The sequence below is a fragment of the Pelmatolapia mariae genome, linkage group LG4, assembly GCF_036321145.2.
Source record: "Pelmatolapia mariae isolate MD_Pm_ZW linkage group LG4, Pm_UMD_F_2, whole genome shotgun sequence".
Lineage (NCBI taxonomy): Eukaryota > Metazoa > Chordata > Actinopteri > Cichliformes > Cichlidae > Pelmatolapia > Pelmatolapia mariae.
Window position 1 is genome coordinate 30,369,473 of NC_086230.1, and position 21,558 is coordinate 30,391,030.

A 21,558-nucleotide genomic window follows, 5' to 3' on the forward strand; every position below is an offset into this window, starting at 1 on the left:
ACTGGCTGGGCTGTACAGGCAGAGAGAGAGAAGAGACAGAGTATTAGTATTCAGAGCACAGTGAGGGAAAAAAGGAGAGGGAGCGAGCAAGCAGCAGAGAGAAAGAGAGTGAGAGGGAGGGGATAGTGAAATAGAGAGGAGGAAAAAACACAAGGAGGGGGGAAAATATAAGAGAAGAACACGGGAAATGGGAGGGAAAAGAGGGGAGGGGAGATATATCATATTGTTCATTTCTCTCTCTTAGTCTGCCATCCCGGTTGCGCGGCTTACTGCTCGGTGCCGTCTTGGAGAGAAAAGAGAGTGAGAGAGAGAGAGCGAGAGAGAGGAGGGGTGGACAGAGCGAAAGAGGGCGGAATGCCCCTTTACAGGCGTCGCATCTGACTAGAACAGCGGAGAAGCTCGTAATTCGGAAATTGGTCAGAGAGGAGGACACTGCTTTCTGCAACACCAAGGTAGGGAGACCTTCCCTTTTGTTGCCCCCTTTCAGGCAGCATGCATGCGGGTCTGTGATATCCGCGATGTGTGCTTTATTCGCGTCATATCTCCTTTGATCCTGCATCCCGCACCGTGCTCTGCTGAATGTGCCCTAAATCTCGCAGCATGTGTCTGTTTTCCATGAATATTTAATGTAGATTATTTGTGCATCACTCTGGCTCTTCTGTATTGCATTCTGCCATTGCATATTCGAGCCTATAGTGGGATGCATGCTGTGTGGAGGCAGTCTATAAGGTAACGGAGGCTGGTCTAGCCCATATGACAGATAACAGTGTCACAAGTGTATTAATGGCAGCTATCCTCACAGACGACAGTGATTAAACTTTTTTTTTCCACGAGAACGACATGAGGTATGAGGCGAACAGACAGAGGGGTGCGCGCACGAGCACGCAGAAAACACACAAGACAGGTTGACGTGCGTAAGACGTGCGTAATCCCCCTTCCACCCACACCCACACCCCAACCAGCCTACCCCACTCCCCCTCACCATCAAAGAGACAGTTGCCTTCCCACCACAGAGAACCATATTTATGCAAATGGTCAAAAAAAGGAGAGAAAAAAACAGCCGCTGAGACACACTGACTCACCGACTCTTACATGGTGCTAGGTGAAAAATGAAGTGAAGGCGGCCGTTGTCTGTGTGTGTGTGTGTGTGTGTGTGTGATTACACTCCCTGTCTGTAAATAGGTCCCGCTCTGCAGCTCCACGGGCTGTGCAAGAGACAGGAAGAACAGTACCAGTATCCCACGGTTCCTGGCTGGCCACTTGCTCTCTATTTCCTGTCCCATGTTATAGATAATTTAAATACTTGCAGCTCCAACAGGCCCAGAGTGGCAGAAAGCTGTGAAAACCTCAACAGCAACCCTGATATGTGTGAATGGAGGATAGAAATAAGTGGGGATGAAAGGAGACACTGCCTTTTTGAAAGCGAAGGGGTGTTTGGTTGAATGTTTATAGAGATATATGGTCTTTAGCTGATATTAACACTCACCCACCTCATGTTACTTATTTGCTGAGAGGGTGTCCAGGAGCTATTATAGGACTGGCTAAATTGGAACAACCTCGAGGCTGAGGCTGAGCAAAGCTATTACCTCTAGTCAATAGACATTAATATCCCCATGCTCAATCTCGGCCTCATACAGCGCCGAGTCTGTCCCCGTGAAACCGCTCCACTGGAGTAACCAAAAAGATGTGTTGTAGTAGCCCTATCTGTTTACCCTTGTGCATCAATCCGTCACAGCCGAGTGAGCAAAGAGGAGCGATGATAGCATTGTCTCAGGCAGACATCGCTGTGGCCTCAAAAGGAAGTGATGCAAAACAGAAAGGAGGATATGCCGGCACTGGTGGAGAGAGGTCATGACCTCAGTGCATCAGGCATACTCCTGACGAATAGGGAATGATCTGAGGATACAAGAGTACATCGATTTGAGGTGGTATAAAACATGATACAGCCCAGCAGGGTAGAACGCAGCCGATAACATCAAAGTCCAGAATAGAGAGGATAGGGTCACGGGGCCAAGATGCCAGTCTACAGAGTACGGCTGACTTGAGATGAGAGGAAAAAAAGTTAATGTGAAAACTGCCAAAACACCAGAAGCGTGAAATTCACTTAAACACTTAACCAAATTAGCAGACTTTTAAAACAAAAACATAAACAAAACCTTTCAGGCAAAAACGAGAGGTTCAATTAGAGATGACTTCCAGGTACAGATGACAACAAAAGAAGGCGCGTGGCAACAGATAGAAAGACTTGAAAGCGCGTTCAATGAGATCCGCCTGAAACATCCTATTAGGTATAACCAATGGATTAGTCTCCTTTGTCTACAGAAGCATTATGTTCTGACATAAAAAGGCTCTGACTGGTCTCAGTTTTGCAATTATGAAGGTGTTCAGTTTTACCTCCATGAAAATAGTTTGACATTTTAGCAATAGACAGTAATTTCGTTTAGACCAACCTTAATAAAGAGAGAGAGGAGCTGAATAGGAGGAAAAGAGGGTTTTATGATCTTACACCCCCTCAGACTGTGGGGTGAACTGAGAAATTAAATTACAGGAAAAAAAACCCCAAAAACTCAAGGTAATACTACAACTGCTGTTTCCACTGCTGATGATATCGATCCAGGTGCCTTTGAACTGGAAAAACTAAAATTGTAGAAGACCCACATGTGATGTATTTCATTCAGCACACAGACAAATATATTATTATGTTAAATGACCATATTGGGTTGCAAAAGATCACAGGTTTGTGGTAAGCATCTGAATGTCTTCTGCTTCTTATTTAGCAGACAGCAGCGACTCAAATGTCTTATCACTGTAATTCCCGAACCCGGCTGAGGTGTGTGATTCTTCCTTCAGAGGCAGATTCCACATACAGATTTCAGCTTTCACTCCCGCTCTCTAACATGATCCTTGTTACTGAAAAACCTGCCCCCTGGGTTTTTATCAAATTCACATTCGCCACGCTCGAGGATTTCTGTTTGTTTGTAGCAGCTGTCGGTGGAATTTCTGAGCGAGGGAGAAAAACCACTGGAATTCTTGTGTGAGGGAGGTGCTGCGCCAAAAAATAAGAAATCCAATACTCAAAAAAAGAAAAAAAAAGAAAAAAAATATAGAGAGGGAGTGCATTCAATATTAGATAAATATTTATTACACTATGCCCCAGCCATATGAAATGGGAGTAGTGCTGGGTTGGTTTGTTTTTTTTGGTGTTTTTACTCAGACTTTGGATGCGGTTTCTCTTTAGAGTTTGGATATTTTATGCACCTGAGAGGACCCCCCCAAACCTGTCCTTACTGTGCAAATGTAAGAATGATCCCTTCATTAAAAGGGGATGCAAATATAAATGCCTCATCTGCTTTATCACCTGTAAGTTGGAATGAGGATGTAAAGGCTGCAATGAGCCTTTAAAAATGAGTAATTTAGCTGATGCTCTTATCCTAAGTGATTAACAGGAGGGGGCAGCCAGGGGTTTGGCATCTTGGTGAAGGACACCTGTGTAGCTTTGAACTTGCACTCTCTTTCTTACTGATACAGCCCTGAATTTGGGTTTACATCCATTAAAGCTACTAACGGGTGTCTGGTGCAACTGGCCCTTTTTTCCTGGACAGATTTAGCTCATGATCTGATTGGCTTGCTTCATCTCATCCAGCTCCCATCTCCTTCCCGTTACGTGATTGGGCAAGACTGATTGTTTTTTTTTCTCCGTGGTGTGATTACACTGTGACCTTGCGCTGCGTCCTGTCTCCTCTGCCCAGTCGGACAGTGACCTTACTGGTCGACTGGTCTGTGTTGTGGCGTATTCGTTCCCTGTGTGTATTGATCCCAGGCAGAACAGCAGTCAATGGAGCGTCTGTGGGAGGCTTAGTGTTGCTCTGTACAATAAAGTAGGAAGGCGCATTTCTGGGCATGCTGCTATCTCAGTTGAATGCTCCATCACCATGTTTCTAAAGGCATATTCATCGGCGAATAACCATCTTCTGTAAATATTTTGCTTGTAGTAAATTGCATCGCCCAAAACCTTGATTACCATTGTTGCTGTGTCACCCTCGCCGCCAGCTTCCTGTTTTTTTTCCCTGCCCTTCTCTGCTCCAATTTTTTCCCCTCCCTCTTTATCTGTCTCGCCTCCAATTTAATGTCAGCATCTCTCTTATCCCTCTCTCACCGTCTCCCTGTTCCACTGTCTCTTGCTATACAGTCGTTCTTTCTGTCTGTCTCCTCCATTTCTTTTTTGCCTCTCCCTCTTGATGCTTTCACTGGCATTTGAGGCGTACAGTTTTGTGCCAGACAGCCATTTCTCAGATTGAGATATCCCAGGTTTTAAGTCACTCAGACAGATTTGCTATCTTAATGGGCGAAAGTAAGGGTGGGGTTGTTGGAGGAGGGCTTGTGTTGCTTTTTGATTTGCCAATTTTGGATTAATTTCTGTAATAGGTTGCGGTGAGATGGAAAGATAAATGGACTCTGCATTAACTGAGTTTCCTGCACTGATAAAACAATCTTGCTTGCATTATCAGCATAAATCTAACAAAACAGTGCGTGCACAAACAGCTTTCTTGCATGGAAAAAAACATATTTGCAAGTAAAATCAAATTTTCATATTCATCTGGTCATTTTTTAAAAGCGATATCTACTTAACTTTAAAAGTTTCAATTGTCTGTTTTTAATTAAAACAAGTGGAATTCGATGCTGGTAGTAACACGGTTTTTGGCAGTAACATGCATCTAATTACCTTTTCAAATTAACGAAGATAATTAGTGAAATTCAAATAGGATAACTTCTCATTACTTTTTGACTTGCATGGAATTAGTTTGAAGAGCAGTGAGTCACTGTTGACAGAGATCAACGGCATGGCATTACTTCCCAGCTCTTTTAATGATAAGAGCACCATCCCTTTGATCACACGAGTCCATGCTGACACTGGGATTGAGATCAATCCAGCAACCCACTGCACTCAAGGTGTCACAGCCTCTCTAATCTAACATGAAAGTAAATATAAGTCAACCTGGGCAAGTGAACTGTAAATATCCATATCTATCCACAATCTTTGCCACTGCAAATTCCCAAATGCCCCCCAGAGAGGCTACAATATTAATAGGAAACTGCAGACTATAGAAAAAAGCAGGTGTTGGTATAATGTATCCAGATGTCTACTGAGCTTAGTATAAAGTCCTTCTAGAAGCACACCTTGCCACTCGGCAGCCATTCTGGCAATGCCTCGAGAGAGGCTCGATATTAATGTTGCTGGTTATTGGGATATCAGCAAGGCCTGGGGAACATTTAACCAGACATCCCGATATCACACCAAAACTTGTAATAGACACGCCAGTCTGCTGTGTCTATTTCATGCTTTGCCTCTCCAAAACATGAAGTGGACATGTATACAAAAGTTTCATTACCAGCACGAGGAGATAGAGAAATATCTCCCTTTGCTGTTACTGCAACTTCCTGCAACTTCTGCATGCGAATCTTTTTCACTCTTTTTAGAATCAAAGCGTGAAATAGACACACTGGACTGGCGTATCTATTACACGTTTTGCTGTAATACTGGGTTTACCCAGATGAGAAAAGCCTTGCGCTCCAGGGAGATCATCCAATGCACTAAGCTATGTTTGTTCAACTCGTACTTCAAGTCAGTGCTTCAAAGTCGCAGCAGAGACATGGAGAACTATAAAAACTGCCATGGTCAAAGTCCAAACTTTCTGAGCCAGTCCCTGCGACAAATCCTCTCCGTCTGATAGCAAAAAAAGGCAGACAGAGCAACGTCCCAAGGAAGAAGAGATCCTTAAAAAGCCAGCAACCAACATCAATAATGGACCTGGAACACAAAATGAAAATGAAAAAGCGCAACGCCACAAAAGACCTGGTGTCGGGACCTCATCGCAGACACCAAAGTGGCAGGACTAAGAGGGGAATGGGTAGTAAAGGCAGTTCAGGATGAGGGTCTAACTAACTTTAACTGGAATATACAAATTACATGCAAAGGCTCAAAGGTCTAATTTATTAAGGACTCAATCCAGAGTACTAAAATCAACAGCATCAGTGTTCATTCTTTGGGTACGCTAAATAAATTCTAATGCTAATTCACATTTTTACATATTTACTAATTAACCACATACTGATATAATGATTAGATAATCTGATAACACAAATCTGAGATAGTCGTGAACCTCTACAGTACAAATATGTCACAACAACGACACAACTGGTTCATTTTTTTTCCCAGTTTAGCTGTTGACTGGCTCTGAGGGGGCAGCAGCGTCTTTTCCTTTACTGATTTCTACTTTAGATTTCTGCTTGGGATTCTTTGAGTGCTGTGATTTCCTTTTATAATGCATAAACGTTTAACTAACGTGCATCATTTTTCCTGCTACAAACTGCCCGACACAGCTTCTCAAAAAGCTACAATACCTGTTTGCTGTTGAAAGAAAAATTCCAGATGGGAGAAAATATCTTGGGCACTGCATCTCCTCCAGCTTTGTGATTGTACTGAACAGAGAAACTTGAACAGCATCTTGTTTGCTGCCTGAAAAGCCTGCACTTGAACAGATTAGCTGGGCTTAAATAAATTTATCATTTCGACAGGGCACCTATTTGCTAATTTCTAACTCCACAACTGTATTTTTGGCTGTACTAGAGTAGCTTTGCATGACTCACTCCTCATGCTCCTCCCCCATAAAGGCAACTTTCTTATAAGCCAGCTTACTCCTGAGTGGCTGCCTCTCGCAAACAGAAGATTTGAAAAGCGGGTGATTTGGGGGTTTCTGTCCTCATAGCAAAGGCCATGTGCCTACGATGACCATATTGAAAATATCCACTCTCATTTAGTTTATACACAGAAGAGGCGAAGAAGAGAACGCTGGCAGGGTGGAGTGGGTGAAGACGAGTATCAGGGGAGTGATTTGTGACAGAAGTATAGCAGCAAGAGTGAAAGGGAAGGTTTACAAGATGATAGTGAGACCTGCTATGATGTCATGTTTACAGACAAAAAGACAGGAGGCAGAGATGTAGGTTGCAGAGTTGAAGATGCTAAGATTTCACTGGAAGTGACCAGAATGGACAGGATTAGAAATGACTATGTCAGAGGGAAAGATTATGTCGAGCACTTTGGAGACAAAGTTAGAGAGGCAAGGCTGAGATGGTTTGGACATGTGCAGAGAAGAGATAGTGGACAAAGGATGCTGAATAGAGAGATGCCAGGCAGGCGAAAAAGAGGAAGAGGCTTGTGGATGTGATGAAGAAGGAAATGCAGAGGGTTGATGTGACAAAGGAGGATGGCAGGATTAGGGTGAGATGGAAGCAGATGATTCATTGTGGTGACACCTAAAAAAAGAAGAAGAAGACAAGTGTCAGAAACTGAGCGCCTCAAGTAATAGTAAAGAAAACCATAACAGGTTTTCTTTAAGAGGAATAAATTAACAAATTAAGATGTTGGGGTTTAGTCAAGATACAGTTACAATGTTATAGTTAATGACACTAATTTAACCCTGCTCCTCTTCTTTTCCTAAGATTAATTTTTTCAGTGTATAGACTGACTGACTTTCATAATGTGACCGAGAGCAAACAAGACAGGGGAAGTGTGTTTCTGTCTTCAAGCAGAGGGACAGAAAACTTGAAAAGGTTTGGAAGCATTTCTTGTTTTCGGATCTTGTTCGGAGTGAAATATGTCTTTGCCTAATGCAGTGATTGATGGAAGGCTGGGAGACAGATGGACACATAAGGAGCACTTTGCTAGGGAGGTGCCACTCAGTGCACAAAGACTGACGCTGACATTTCACAGAACAACATACATCAAATGATCAATAGTCCTTCCCCTGTCTGACGAGGTACCTTGCTTGAGAAATAGGGCCGCTGCTTTGCAAGGACAAAACAGCTCAGTGGAAAAGTGAGCTGACCTCTCACCACGAACATTGTTTTGCCAGTGATTTATTTTCCGACCACACCACTTGTACAAGATAAGGTTTTTGGCCAGGACATGTTCAATACTGGTGGTTTTTGGAGCAAATCTGTAATATCAGACACAAGTTTGCATACGTTCTTTGGTCAGAGTCCCTGGAGACTCCCACACTGTGAGAAACTGGAGTTTGGGCACTGACCTGTTTTTATTTTGACAGAATGAGATCGGAAATAAAGGCAGCATGCTAGAGAAGGCCTGTTTCCTTTGAATGAAAGGCTCATGAGCAAACACTTAAGGGAGTCAGACTTAATGTATCTAATTATATCTCAATCTGATGTTTGTGGGATTTTTGAGTCCCCTGTTATCTTCATTCGCCTTACTGACTGATCGATTCCTAATGTTCTTCCAGGTTCTGTTGAAAAAAATCTCCACGACTCTGACAGTGACATCCAATCCACGCTGATGTGCTGGCAAGGCCAAGGATCCCGATGCATTCCACCAATTCCTGCTGGAGCTAGATGACTAAGAGCTCAGCACAACAGGCTCCCATTTCTGATCTTGGAAACATTAGGAAAATAACAAGATAAAGGTTATGCATGCACTGCAGGCATAACTCCACGATCCTCAGCCAAATCTGTTTGCAAAGAAAATTTCACACGTAGTGTCTCCACGCAGGCTTGCAACATGGCCCAGAACCTGAAGAGTTGAGTTCAATAAAGGTAAAACACATAAGTAATATCTTTAATTTTGATTTTTCTTTCAGTTTGACTTTTGGTACACAATTTTTTTTAATCTATAAAAGAAAAAAAAGCCAGAAACCAGGCGCACTCTCTTAAAGTGTTTGTGGTTTCAGTATATTTATCGTTTAGAGACTCACTGGAAGAGAGCTCACAATTATCTAAATTACTCTGTAATTACAGTAAAAAGTGTTTTAGTTTGAAACATGACATACGTTTCCAAAATGACTGACCCACTGGTCAGTTTTAGACAACAAACTAATCACGGTATCCCCAGGAGATAATTGACAGCAAGGCCCTGTGCAATTAAGGGCGCACCATATTGAGTGAAGGATCCTGCATTATTCAAAGCAGGCTCCTGTTTAAGGGATAGGAAATGGAACTCGCTCTATTTAGTTCTCTATAAAATACACAGTTTTAGCTGTATATTGTTGCTCATAATTTAATTTCTTCATTTCTCCAAGTGGTGTGTAAATGCACAGCCATCCAGCCACTGTCTAATCTTAATCAGTTTTTATTTTATTTATATTGCACCAGATCACAACAACAGTCACGTCAAGGTGCTTTGAGGCTTAAACTTACTGTAAATTGATTAGTTTTAATACATTTTGCTATAGTCATCTCAAGGTGTTTTATGTTAAAATGTGAAAGAGCACACACTTGATGACAGTGGGGATGAAGAACTCCCTTGTTAACGTTGATAACACTGTGTCTTTCAAATGTGCAGGCTGCCAGTTCCATAGGCATTAACGCACCATCATACATCAGAGATGCAGGTTTTTGAATTGAGCACTGAAAACAAGCCACATGGTCCCTCTGCCCTTCTGTCTGGAAGACGTGATGTCCGTGTTTTCCACTAAGAATTGAAAATTTTGATTTGTCTGACCACAGAAGAGTTTTCCAGTTTCCTCAGTCCATCTCAAATAAGCTTCCAGAGAAGACGGGGGTGATCTTCTGTACATGATGGAGCTTTAACCTCCAGTTGTGAATGACTCAGTAACTTGCGTTAGCAGACAGGGATTTCCACGACAGGATCATACCTGTATTGAATGCAGTGCCACTTGAGGCTCCGAAGGTCACGGGCATCCCTTTGCACACTGAATCTTTTGATGATATTGTATACTGTAGGTGATGGCATTGTCAAAGTCTTCACAATCTTACACTGAGAAATATCATTCTGAGGTTGTTCCACAATTGTAGATCCAGGTTTTTTTTACAAACTGGTGAGCTTCTGTCCATCTTTACTTTTGAGACACTCTAGCTCTCTTAGATGCTCTTTTTATGCCCAGTCATGTTTCTGACCTGTTGCTAATTAACCTAATTAGTTGCAAAATGTTCCTCCAGCAGCGTCCTTTTGGTTTGACGTTGACAATAATTGCATCATAATGTTTTTATTTACATTTTACATGCCATCCCAACCTTTTTGGAACCAGTGTAATAGAAACACAAGGTTGAACTGAGGGTTGACTTAAGAGTTTAATTCATTAATATAGTTACATATACATTAACATGTCATTTTGGCCCATGGACCTTGTGGTGCCTTTATTTGCCCAAGAGCCGTTTGCTGCCATGTGCATACAGGAGGTGGCAGGATGAAATTTGAGCAATGTGTCCTGCCTGCAGGGGCGTTCAAGAAAGTCCACACATGTAAATGTTACGTTTTTGTGTGCAAGTTTTGTCTACAAGATGAAAAAATCATTAACAGTCCTCATCAGCACGACCAGTAACTAAATACTTAATCACACATCAGAAATTTTAGTTTTGCCCTCAACAAGATCAAATTTTCTCACCTTTTCTTCAGTTTTCTCTAATCAGTCTTCATAGTGTATGCTAAAGCAATATTATAGAGCCAATCATCTATCAGGGAGTTGCTGATGGTTCTGGCATTCATGTTCACACTTAATGGCTAAGGTGACCAGTCTGCCAGAAACTTGATTTGTCTCCTTTTATGTCCTCACATCTCAGGTCGCCACTTTCTCTCATTTTATCTCTTTCAGGGAAAGTGAGAGGGGCGGGTGCTGCTCACTCATTCATGGGCACATCAGTCTGGCCTCTGCGATCCAGCCTGCAGAGCCCCTCGTGTTCTTGCTTTATCACAGCTGCCCCCTCAACTTCCTCTGCCTAATCGCTCTCAGCTCGCACCTTGTAAAAGGTGGACAGCCCAAAACTCTGCTTACCCAAGCGCCGTCCGATAGGTGAGGGCGGCGAGGGCTGCGCTGTCATTGGCTGACTGCTGGTGAGAGTGCGATGCGGATTGGAGGATGTCAGGGGACTGGGATGAAGACCTGTGTAAGAAGGCGCTGGTGTTGGTGGAGGAGCTGTGCTTCAACACGAGGGGTTACAGCCAGAACGAACGCTGCCAGGAGTTCATCTTCCTGAGGAGGGGCAACAGGCCGCTAGACACAGGTAACACACACACCTGGTGCTTCTTACAAACAGTGATTCAATAAAAGATGGATGTACCGTGAGGGTTTGCAAAGTGAAGTCAATGTGGAAATGACTTAAACCTACATGCTCTGGAAAAAAGAGAGTGAAAAAAGGCCCTCAGTTCCCTTCATCAGTGACCTCAATGAACACTTTTTGGATAACTTTATGGGCTCAACCACAAGTTCCACTTACTAAAATTATAAGAGAAGGATTAACCAGAGTATCCAGAGCAGTCAGTGCCGTGTGTTGTGTACTCAGATCCACCCCTTATTTGTCAAAGCAACACAGGAGCAATACTGAAAACCCTTAACATGAACGTGACTACTCTAACCAGTGGATAACACCACAGCGGCGTTTAAATACAATCTATGCTTATGAATCAAGTTTGGCAGTTTATTGGTGTTTTAATGCTATTTTTCTTTTGTTTTAAACTTATAATTATTTCTATAAAACCTCAGTTAAATCTGCCTTTCTCTGCTTTATTCTGGGCACAGACTATATGAAATGAGCCTGATCATCCTGGAGATATAAGGTATCACTTGGTAACAAAGTGGTTGTCATGCACAACAACTGCAGTCTTTTTTCCCTCTTTTTTTTTGCAACAGTAAATAGGCTGATATTTATGTAGAGCTTTTCTGATCAGTGTGAACTGCTCTAATACTAAACAGAGGCTTTTAAGGTCTTGGTTCCCTCAATTCTGCAAGCTTGACCAATATAAGGACAGAGATCTCCGTCAGCAGTCAGGAACTTTCTTTCTCTGCAATTTATTGATTTTTCAAGATTCTCCCCCTTTTTTTTTAAATTTTGTGTTTTACAAAAATTGCCAGTTAAGCCTACTGCTTCCTGCTTTATGCCAAGTCCAGTCTACACAATACCAGCATGATTAGGGCCAAACCTGGAAGGCGTTGGTTAGGAGCTGACTTTGGAAATGAAAATGTTTATTGTTACACTACAGTTGATCGAAAACCAAAGTTGAATCTGGGAACCCTATGTTAGGGTTAGGGGGTTAGCATGTTAGTATGTTTTTGAGTCCTCAAAGGTTCTCTAATTTCACAAAGAGAGCTCTGCCAGCAACTGTAAACATTACAGAGCAAAAGAGGAGTGATGTTGCTTTTGTAGCTTAGGGGGGCTGTGAAATCGCGAGCTAGTGCCTCCTTCCTGATGACGTCAAACACACTGTGAATGACAGAATGATTGATCAGGGAGCCACCTATGCTCTGTCTTGTCCTTCAGTCAGAAAAGAGGAAGATTTTATTACTCTGTAATGGCCTGATCTGACATAGCGACCAGAAAGAAATAAATTAGGTAGCCTGTGCTCAGCATTAAAGCAACACCTTATTCAAGAAATACCCTTGAAGTATCAAAGACTCATCAAACCCTGCAGTTTGTAGTTTACTCCGTCACGCAGAGCAGGAACAGCCTGATTTGAATCAGTTTAAATGTACTGCAAAGAAAATGAGCTTTCACCGTGGACAAAGTATCAAAACTTTCCAAACATCTGCAGCAGAATAAATAACCCTTCTGCTGCGCGTCCATATGCTCAGTAGATTTCAAAAACTCACAATCTTAGCAAAATATGCCTAAATATCCAGAAACTTGCCATGGCTGATCTGTATGTTTTGATGCTTTTTTTCTCACCCGCCATGAAAACAAACTAAAGTCAGCTTTGATTTTCAATTTAATCTATTCACAAGGACCACAGTGGCTGGACTCTCTCTAAAGGGAGGAAAATATGAACTTAGCAGACACCTTTCAAGCCTACAGCGAAGGGAATGGTGATACTATAAAAAGATTTGGGGTATTGCTTTAAGGAACTGCTCTTTTTAATATAGGCATGATTGAAGGTTTAAGTATTTCATTATGGTGCAAATGAAGTTTTACACCAAAGGCCTTCTTCTAAAACTGGAACTCTTTTTTGTAGGTTTTGTCCCGAAAGTGGTAAGAGCAAAAGATTCTTTTTTAGTACTGACTCGTCACAGTGACTTTAAGGTATGATGAGGCAAAATGTTAAGAAGAGTGCTCACATTTAAGGATGGTTAGAGGTACTGTGCACTCACAACAACAGACCATGAAATATTCATGTTCTAGACTGAAGTGGCTAAGGTACAAGTCCATCCCATTTCTTTTATGATCCCCAAAAGAGTCTCGGTAGAATTCTGTGATTGTTATCTCAGAGCTGGATTACAAGAATATATATATTTATATCATCACATCCTTTGCCAGAGTGAATAGGTACACCCTGCTGCACTGTGGATGAGAGTATTGTGTGTAGGTTCTTAGTGAGCCATTTGGAAGTGCACTGTGCTGTTATGCAGATTAGCATGGATCTGTGGCTCAGTGTAGATTAGCCTGGATTGCCTGTGTGTTGCCTCCGGAGATTTGGATGGCTCTGAGAAGAAATGTCATGCCATGGTTTTAGGCGTTGGCCCCCACCGCTTACCAGCTGTGATTTTTCGGTGTTTGCTGATGGAAGTCCGCGGTCCCTCGGAGGATCGCGACCGCTGAAAGCTGTCAGTGAATGACTTGTGTAAGCAGCGGAGATGTGTTTGATGTGGAGCAATGTACGACTCCCAGTGGGCTTGCATCAGTCGCTGACTGACAGGAAGTCTCAGTCCCTCTTCACGGCGTACTACAGAGGCCTTCTACCCACACACCTACCCGCCTGCTGACTCGCTTTTTATGCTTTGTGGATTAGCGATGGATCTTTGGCAGGATCAGCGCTCAGGAAGTTACAGCGACTGCCCTAAAGAGAGACAAATGGAGGCGAGTGGCTTGGCCCCCGACAGTCCCTGCACACATTTGATCACAGCCACGTCTTATCAGCGCACCCTGATCTGCCAACTGCACACAACCTACTCCTCTAGCTCCTCGCTTTGTTTTTTCCCCCTCTCCAGATCAATACATTAACCTTTCTCATCCTCAAACTCCTCCCCTCTTTGGGTTTCGCTCTAAATCACTGTCAGCTTGTTTTCCTCAATCTCTCCTTTTCCCTTGCTCTCTCTCTCTCACACTCTCTTTGTATCATTTCCTGTTTGGTTTCGAGCCTTTCACACATGGTGTGGTAATTGTATCAGCTTTATCAACCCCCCACCCCCTCTTCTCTCCAGAAACAAAAAGGAAGAATTGACCCAGTCATCGTATATGTCTATTGCAACATGCGCACCAATCTGTTTTCAAGCCTTTCTATGTTTGTAGCAGCCCTACATTTTTTCTCACCCCTCATCACGGCTGTCTTTATTTCTCTTTTGCCTCATTCCTTAACCCTCCCTTCCAACATTTCTTCCTTCCTGTCTCCTGATCTCAGTCATCATGTTCTCTCGTGCTTTGCTTTTGCTTTCTTTTCTTCCCCCCAATTCTTCGCTCCTCAATTCCCACCTCATCATGTTCTCCACCACCGATCTATGTCCCCTCGCCTATCCTCCACCTCTGCGGCCCCCCAATCATAGCTTTTGAACAAGTGCTGATTAATGACATACAGGCTGATGAATAATTCACCAAAGAGAAGCTGAGGCAAAGCAGGGGGGAGACAGATAGAAGGTTGGGGTGACGAACAAAGAGAGCGAGAGAGAGCACGCAGAGGCAGACAGCATGGGAAAAGAAATGACAGCGAGGAAAGAGGGGTGTTTGAGGGGATTACATAGACGAGAGAGTGAAAGAGAACGTGAGGGAGGGCGGATGGAGACAGTAGGCGAACCAAGTTCCAGAAGATGTAGCCCTGGGCTGAAGGATTGGCTTCTGTTGTCTTGCTTTCATTCATTCGTTCTCAGTCTTGTTGTCAGCTGGTTACAGATAAAATGTAATTCTTCTTTGTTTGATTTAACAGTGCTTATGTCTTTGTCATGCCCATAAAGGCACTCTGAAACAAAGTAAATTAAGACGAAAGGGAGGTTAAGGCCTTTGTGTGAGACTTGTGGAGGTTTGGAAAACATTTCCTTCTGTGGGTGAGACAAAGTTATAGTACGCAAAGGTCGTGCCTGGCCCGCCTGCGGACAGGAAAGACTCTTAATTGGTGACCTCGTGTTCTGGATGCAGCTCAAGAGGGCAAAAGGTAAAAAATTTTTACTTATATGCCGCAAGGTGCAGAGGAGTACACAGTCTGGGAAATCTGAACGCTGTGTCTTACTTGGTCTGCTTACAGTGATTGAATATTCATGTTCAGGGCTCTGGGCCTGTAGTTGTTGATTCTGATTGGTCCGTTTGTCATGAAAGTCGTCAGACCAAAAGATGCTATTTATAAAAAGACTTCAAATGGTCCGGGATAAGAATAAATACTCATTGTATATTCTGTCTATTTATTAATTAATATTCATATGATATTTATAAGGTATTTACAAATGTATTAATTTATAATGAATTTACAAGTCAGAGTGTCCAGCATGCGCACATGTGCCCACTCCTCAGCAGAAGTTATAAAGTTTCCCGGCTCAAGAGCTCTCTTTGTCAGCGGCTGCTGCTGCTGGAACTGTCCAGCAGTCTGGTGCTGAAATGGCGCTTTTTAAAATTTTTTATTTTATTCTGCTCACTTTTTACATACGGATGAGTCATACTCCACCCTTCACCATCCCAAACACCCACATCCTCACCCTCACATATCCACACGCAGAAAACCCCCAACCCCACCCTCACTCCACAGTCACAATCCTCGAGCCATCACACATTAAAAAGCTCATAACCGTGAGGAAATGCGGGATGACACTGCATAGAGACATCACTGTGGGTGTTGGTGTTTTTTTAATTGCTACCCCCACCCAACCACCCCACCGCCTCCTCTCCTTCTCTAAGAACATCCACTCTGCCAGCGTTTGCCCTCATTTTAAGCTCAGGATTCAAATTTGGGATGTGAGCTTGAGGGGATGGCTGCATATTGCTATTTACGCCTACAGCAGGTTCCCTTTCCTGCCTCTGCCGCTCCGTGATGCGTGATTTGTAGATAATGTGGTGATGTTGGGAGCGATGTGCGTGCGTGTGCGCGCGTGCGGATTGTTCATCATGCAGTGGTTTAGTGTTGATTTCTCAGACATATGTATGCATAACATGTTAACGTGTAAAATACCAGATGCATGCTGATAAAGACACTTTTTAAAAAAATGCCTCAGCAGCTATTGGATTACATTTGGTACACACAATCATGTTAGAATTGATCTCGTAAGCATGCTCAAACCACTGCTAAACATAGACTGTATACAAAAATGTGCGCAACCACTGTGATGTTCAGTTGTGCATACTTGGTCTGAGCATTTTGACCATCGCAATCTTGTTTTTGGTAAACTGGACATGATAAGCGGGTGCTGCATTTTACTAAGAAACTTGCAATGTTATGGGGAAATCCTGGCGAAACATGAAACCAGGTAACATTTTTTAGCCTTTTATGGGTTTATTTAGCTTTTGACTTCAGGAGCAATTAAAGCACTGCAGACTAAGCTTACCTAACCCCAAATCAATAGAGCAAACAGACAAGAGTCCGTCCTCCTAATTCATTAAAATATAAAAACTTGTTATTAAACACATACGCTGCTTGTCTCTACCTTGACTGTTACATTATTAGTATGACTGAAGTTTGCAGCTTGCACATAGGTCCAACAGAGATCACAGCATACCCTACTTTGCTGTCTTTTTTATTCCAATGGGGACCATACTGTACCAAATAAAGGTCATGGTGTATACAAATAGACTTGAAGTTTGCAAATGAGGCCATAAACTCCTGAAAAAAGGAGAGAATGAGGGAGCTTTTCATAATAAGGACTTTTTCCACATAGATTTTCTACAAGCAGAGGATTTGCCACCTGTTGGCCTTTAGAAAGAGTGCAGGTTTAAGGTACTTCCAAGTTGGCTTCACGGTTCAGATGTCCATCTTTAATATACAGGCTATGGCCCTTGGCAGCGCTTTAGTTAGCATTGTTAGCATTGTTGTGTTGCAGTGTGGGAGTGGGCTGTGCTTGCAAAGATTTTTTTCTCGGAGCTCAGATTAAAAAAAAACAAAAAACATTCAGGGCTAACCCTGCCAGGCTCAGTGCAGGAAAATCGTGTAAAAATCTCAAGAGTTTAACTTGTTGGTTAAATAGAGGTTACAAAAAAGTGCACTCTCAGAAGTGTTATCTTGGCTAGAGACTTGTAAGTGTTAACTCGTCTCTTTACCTTCTTCCTGTGGTCCTCTGCAGAGATCTCTGTCAGTCTGCTGTCGGTCATTGTGACATTCTGCGGCATCGTCCTCCTCTCCGTCTCCCTTTTCGTTTCCTGGAAGCTCTGCTGGCTACCATGGCGGGACAAGGAGGGCGGAGGTCTGAGCCTGACATCGGGGTTGCTTCCAGGAACCGCCGGTGTCGGAAACCTTGCAGCTGCCGGGGGCTCGTCACTCTTACCCCCGCTGCTGCAGAGGAAAGAGGGCCACTCCTCGTCCTCGCTCTATCCCACCCTTGGCCAGCAGGGCCAGCACCACCCCCATTTCTCTGACCTGGTGGGGCTGGAGAGGGGTGAGGTCGGAGGCGTGGTTGGAGGGCCACATGAGACCCAGGAGCACTCCTACCTGGACATGGACACCTACCCCAACAATGCTGGTGAGAGAGCAAAGACACGCAAACATTCATTTCAGCCAGGCTGAAAGAGCGATGCAATGTCTCCGTCAATACCCTCTCATTTTAATATACTCACAGGGTAGTGAATTTAATACGTTTACCTACATGCTGTAAAATAATTTGTCTGAACTGTAGCACTATGATGAATGTTGACCATTACTGCGTGTATATAAATGGGCTTCAGTGGTGCTACATTCAAGGAATATTACTTTTTCATCGTACTGGCGTGGTCTTTTATTACAGACATTTATTTAGTAGTAAAATTTAGAACAAGTGGTACACGCATCTTTTAGGATCTAAATGACAAAAAATATAATGTGCAAATTTGTTATTTTATTATTTTTTTAAATAATGTTTGGAACATATGATGCAGATGAGTGGCTAATTTACAACCTAAAGACCTCTGATTCCTGCCACCTGATAAATATATCTTTCCATTTAGCTCTGTTTTGTTCTTCTTGAATGCTGAAGGAACTCTACTAGTAGCTCCTTGGCTGCTTAACTGTCCTTAGCAGCTAGTTTTATCAGAGCATGCTTGCAGAAAACATCTGCATGCAGACCACAGTGTCAATTTCATTTTAGCTTGTGAGCCACACACAGCCCAATTCCATCTCAAGTGGGATGAACTGGTAAAACCGCTGCCTAATAACCTATAAAAAAAATACTCTGTCCAAAAGTTCCCTTTCTTTTGGTGTATAGCTGTGCAAGTACATTCTGAAAACACTCAGATTTAATCAGCTGTCCATTTAGATAATAGATGGCGAATATCCTGAGATGTCTCAAGACAAATGAGGGCAATTTCAGCAATATATCTGAGTTTTTCCCATATTCAGTCAGCATACTGTCATTATAAAGAAACACTGCTAAATTAAAGAAGCACATGATCAATTCTTAATGAGCTGCAGCACAATGCTTCCTTTTGCAAAATACAGGGAAAATTCCCAAATCTATGACCTCCTCTGCAATTTTCACACTTTGCAAAGTCATTCGAGGGGCCGGTTCTGCCCCCCAGGCTCTTAGTTTAACACACCTGCTGTAGAAAATAAATTAAGAGTACTGAAACCCAAGTGAAAACAGATATGCCCTGAACAAACAAGCAATCCCATTAAAATTATTAACATTAATATTAAATATATTGAAGACTCTCATTGGAATTTGCCTTTATTATTATTGTGGTCAGAAATATTCACTATAATGATAATATTGCACTATATGAAGATGAGAGAAGTAATGTTATATAATAGAATAACATATAAATATTCATAAAATTATAACAATTCTAATGATAATAATCAAATAATCAAATTAAACCGTAGCTTTGCTTATTGTGTCTTGTCTTTTTTAGCAGATTAATTAAATTCAAAATCCAATTGCGGTGCCAAGAGAGTTACATAACTGTAGAAATCCATAATGATATTTCAATGTCAGTATCACATATCACAGTTAATAGATGGTAATGTGACACCATTATTCCTATGCATTTACCTCTGACTTAAGCTTTTTATGCATTCTCGCTGTTTTTTGCTGTTTTGTGCTGTTTTGTGCTGTTTTGTGCTGTTTTGACTCAATTGCAGGAATAAAAGGCAGCCTTAAAACATGCACCTGACTTTAAGCCATGCTGTCCAAACAGCATGTGATGATGGGGTGTTTAGAACTGGCCTGTCAGCTGAGCACAACATTAAACAAAAACAGGCAGCAATTAGAAAAAGAAGCTAAAATAGAAACTGTTGTCAGAGATATTTTGGACCTGAGTTTATAAAAACAGCTCTGAGTTTTCATCCTGGAGTTTTATTTATGCTGGCTGTCAACGCTGGCGCACGCTGTTTATCATTATTCAATATCAAATGTTTGCTGGCTGCCTTTATTGCAGTTTGATGTAGCCTTGTTTCACGTCTCTGTACGCCTTTAATGCTGGCTCATGTTCTGCTATTGTAAATATGTCTGCTCATTCCTTCACTCCCCTCAGCTGGTAAATCACTGCCTGCTAAATCAAAGTACAACAATCAATGAGATCAATGTTGCTGACAAAAATGCAGGTCTTTAGTGGCACTGTAACAAAACAAAACAAGCATGTGAGTCACCAAAGATTTTATACTCTTGTAGGAACTCTGAAGCTGAGTCAGACGTCTCCAGACGTTCCCAACTCAGAGGGTGGAGCCCATAAAGACCTGCCGAACGCTCACTCCCAACAGCAGGTCACCCCTCGGTCAGTATCGAGTGTGTGTGTTTGTTTTTCATTTAAGTCCGTTAGCGCTGACGTTTTTGTCGCCAAATTCAGAGACAAAGTGGGAAATAAAAACAGGAGTGAACTTTAACCCCCGAGCCAGTGATCATTACCGTACATCCATTTAACAAACACATCAGTAAATCAATAAGAGGAGGACTCTACCTTTATAAAATGTGTTTTTGAAAACACAGTCGTAAAAATCGCATTACTCAGGTTACAGCGGTTTTAATCTTGCTCTCTTTTAATGAACACTTTTGAGGTCTGTAAAGCAAAGCGTCTGCACTGCTTGTTTTGAATGGTTTTTTATGATATCTCACTTTATGGACACATGGATTTTTCCAAAGCAAGGGCACAAATATTTTTTTTGACAGAATTATCATCATCACCACGAAACTACTTTGCTATTTGCTTTTTTCCCTTCATATATTTGCAAGCATTGCAACTGCACTGTAAACATATGCATACAAAAAGATGTGGGAAATCAAACTGTGGGTAAACTCCAATTTAGAACGTTTGCCCGCCTCTGTATCTCTGATAATGTTGCAGAATCACACTTTTTTAGTGACTACATGTGTGTATTTGGTGCGCTTCCCTTAATATTCACCCTCTGAGCCCTTTTATCTCTGTTTAGGCCCAAGCCCATGACTCACCAGCTCTCCAGTCCCGATTTCCACGGAGAGGAGAAGGAGCAGGTAACCAGCATTGGGCAGATTAAACCGGAGCTCTACAGACCCAAAGGCGACCAGGGTGAAGGAAAACAGGGCGACACCTGCGGCAAGATCAGCTTCCTCCTGCGCTACGCCTTCAAGTAAGTCAGCAAGTTTGCACCAAAAGCAACCTACTCTCACCCTGCCAATGTCTTCTAATGTAAAAAGTGGAGAATTTTAACATTAATAAATCATTTACCATACAAAGTTTAACGGTGAATGGTGCAGCTGTTACATCACCACACAGCTGGGTTGCACTAGCATCTTTGTGAGGCTGTTGTTGAGTGGGCATACAGTGCTTTCAACGAATCAGTAAATACGCACTTACACAGTCAGTAGCATGGAGACTTTCCCATCATAAAATCATCTGTCATAAGACATTCAACACAAACCACCACAGAATGTAACAGCGTCTTTAGTTTTGAGAATTATCACACTAATATGTACGCGTTTTTACATTTTCATTTATACATTTGCATTTGTGTTTAGTGCTAATATGCACATATGCTAATTAGTACTAAGATTAAATGTAGAAGAAATATGCAATGCAAATGCTGAATTGAATGGCAATCTATCTTACAGTAGTTGGGATATTTTAGTCAGGACTATAGGCTGTAAATTAAAGATGGATGTAACCACTGTTTTGTGAGTTTTTCGACTGCCAGGTTGGTGACTGTTTTTGGATGCGAGTGGATGGGTGTAAACCCAACAGAACCACAGGCTGTTAGTACAACTATAGTCAAAGTTAGCCAAATTATTAATTATATAGATACCTGGTGCTCTAAGTGTCAACAGCACAAATAAGGTTCAGTGGTTCATTTAGTGGAGGTGAAGCCTAGCAGACGTCCTAATTAAGTTGGCTGGGTTATAAAAAAATAACACCCTGCACAGTTTTTATGATATAGGAAATACGCTCCAGAGCCCCAAACCCTTTTTTAGCAGGCTATAAACATGCTTTTTAGTATTGTAAAGGTGGGTATTTTAGCATGGGCGTCTATGG

The 21,558-nt window shown here is 42.3% G+C and overlaps 1 protein-coding gene across 2 annotated transcripts in view; it reads left to right on the forward strand.

The window, feature by feature from the left end:
• Positions 1 to 211: 211 nt before the first annotated feature.
• Positions 212 to 21,558, forward strand: part of syt3 (synaptotagmin III) — a 41,635-nt gene continuing 20,288 nt past the window's right edge. The window contains exons 1-7 of one of the 2 annotated variants that reach the window (XM_063472390.1): positions 212 to 452; positions 8,298 to 8,477; positions 8,564 to 8,607; positions 10,623 to 11,031; positions 17,211 to 17,606; positions 19,728 to 19,830; positions 20,483 to 20,659. In XM_063472390.1, coding sequence (XP_063328460.1) covers positions 10,887 to 11,031; positions 17,211 to 17,606; positions 19,728 to 19,830; positions 20,483 to 20,659 — 821 coding nt within the window. In that variant the 5' untranslated portion in view covers positions 212 to 452; positions 8,298 to 8,477; positions 8,564 to 8,607; positions 10,623 to 10,886. Of the gene's footprint in view, positions 453 to 8,297; positions 8,608 to 10,622; positions 11,032 to 17,210; positions 17,607 to 19,727; positions 19,831 to 20,482; positions 20,660 to 21,558 lie in introns of both variants that reach the window. The other variant, XM_063472389.1, reaches the window with a different exon arrangement.